The sequence below is a fragment of the Pinus tabuliformis genome, chromosome 6, assembly GCF_031772625.1.
Source record: "Pinus tabuliformis cultivar Carrire ecotype Pingquan chromosome 6, CPIR1, whole genome shotgun sequence".
NCBI lineage: Eukaryota > Viridiplantae > Streptophyta > Pinopsida > Pinales > Pinaceae > Pinus > Pinus tabuliformis.
In genome coordinates this window covers 647,224,942-647,227,121 of record NC_142292.1, presented here as the reverse complement: position 1 = coordinate 647,227,121, position 2,180 = coordinate 647,224,942, and the positions used below count along the sequence as shown (strand labels likewise).

Here is a 2,180-nt window from a genome sequence, read left to right as displayed (position 1 = left end):
AGAAGAAAAACCTTTTCACCGCGGCTTCTATTGCCTAGAAGGCCAACAGAACATGTATTGTTGCAACATGGTAAGCACCTGAAGTGTTATGTGAGCGCAGTCCATGTGAATGAAACAAATGCATAAGTGCCTCCTGGAGCCTTGGTCCACCCTTTAGATTAGCCTCAACACCGATGACTTTGGGCACTAGATGCCTTAGTTCCTTGCATGCATTTGTAAGGTCTCTAAGGGGGGCAGACCGAAGGCAATATGCGCCTGCAAGCGTACTAGTGCTGCTAATTGCCAACTGGTGTTTAAGGCAAAGGAAATCATCTGGGTCCATCACTAGAAGCAAATTCACAATTTTTGTGAGCATGTTCCACATCCTTTCAACCATCCAACAGTCTGTGGATGCTCCTACGAAATCCCCAGAGTCTATTCTTTCATATACTCTCTGCAACAATTCTTGGCCTACAAATACCCAGGCCTCAAAGATCTGGAGGACATTGCAAAGTTTGGCATCTTCTGGATTATGGAATTGTTTATGTTGTTTTAAAGAGTGCAAATATCTTGGCTTGCAGATTCTATCATATTCAAGAAGAGGATTACCTGACATATTTGGTTTCCCCAGACCTAAAGTGAAGGGAGTCCTCTGCATATGGCCTTAAATGGCAAGCCATATTCTAGAAACCATAGCTTCAGCGCTTTTCCATGTACCCAAATGAGGAAGTAAGCTCTCTTCACTTGTTCTGCTAACCACAGGTAAAGCACCAGGTCTCTGCCATACCTCATGGAAAACTTTCCTAGCAAGAATACCACTACTTACTGACAACTGAAGAGTGGGAACCTGCTTGTCATTTTCACAAATCATTGAAATCAACTCAATCTGGGAACTAATTAAGGATTCAAGCCTTCTCTTCCATTCCTCTTTGTCAATGTAAGTCCTTGTGTCACAGAGGACAGACGGAACAAACCGAAAAGTAATCTCCAATGACTGTAAGGTAGCCTTTACCAACCCCTCTCTAGACCAACCAGGCCATTCCTTGAATTTCCACATGGCACTGAGCTCGGGGAGATGCACATACTGCTCGTAACCCGCACACTCCATGGGGGAGGGCTCTATGGACTCTTCAACAAAGGAAAAATAGGATGCCATTTATTTACAGGACATATTTTTTCCCTGCAAACATAACCAGGAGAGTAAAGACACTAATGCTCTCCATATACCATAATCTAAAAAGAACAACATAATAATAGAATAAACACTAAAATCCATTTTAAACACTAAAATTTTGAAAACTGGAATAGAATAAAATGTTCTTAAATCCTTGATATATTTAAAAGTTATATATAAAATGTTACTGGACAGAAAAAATATCTATTTGTTGCAACTCAACTTTTTCTGTAGATGATAAAAACTTAACACGTAAATTCTCTTGTGGTTGTCGAGCCTCGCTTATAGGCCTTATGACTTCTCCCTCGCCCAATTTAGTGACACTCTTAAAATTTTCACATCCTTGGGCTCTCCAAGTAGAATTCTATCGGGGATGCCCAGTTAAGAGAACTATGGCCAACAATTTAATTAGGAACAACCTCACCTAGCATGGCGGTGTTAATGCCATTATGACTACACAGAGATATGGAAATAATCCCAACACCAGAAAAGAATCAATAGAAGGGTATAATCAGTTCATATCGGAACTGAGTTAATCTAATGAAAACAATGCAAAACATGGCCTATATCGATGTGAGAGACAAACTACCTGCTGTGATATATGTAAGCCGTGGAATTTTCTCTAATCTAACAGAAGGACATGGTGCATCGATCTTCAAATCGATAAAATTAGAGGTGATAGGAGGGCCCTCTATTGAATGGCCATGCCATATTGCATTTTCTATGTTTTTAGTCTTGTCTTATGAAGAAGATTTTTGATACGGTAATAAATTTTGTAAGTTTTGTTTCTTTATATTTGGTGGCCCTTTTTAGACTGGTTACAGGAATAGCTCTGAACATTGTGTATGTGGATGGGAAGCTTAGTATGTCTTTTTATTTTCGCGAATATGGGAGAGATATGGATAACATGTACTAGTTTTTATTTTCTAATATAAAGTTAATATTTTTCTCTTTATGGAAGAATAAAATTGTGAATTTAAATTATCTAAATAATTTTTCTAGTGTATAAATAGATTCAATGTTTTAT

General features: G+C 38.4%; 1 protein-coding gene across 1 annotated transcript; it reads right to left on the bottom strand.

Moving 5' to 3' along the window:
• Positions 1-643: 643 nt before the first annotated feature.
• LOC149260283 (nematode resistance protein-like HSPRO2) lies at positions 644-1,135 on the bottom strand. The gene has a single exon (XM_089457870.1). It carries the CDS (start codon positions 1,133-1,135, stop codon positions 644-646), a length of 492 nt encoding a protein of 163 aa, XP_089313996.1.
• Between the last annotated feature and the right edge of the window lie 1,045 nt (positions 1,136-2,180).

Bases quoted from the DNA above. Each gene is read 5' to 3' on its own strand.
- LOC149260283 (XM_089457870.1), bottom strand. From the start codon at position 1,135: ATGGCATCCTATTTTTCCTTTGTTGAAGAGTCCATAGAGCCCTCCCCC.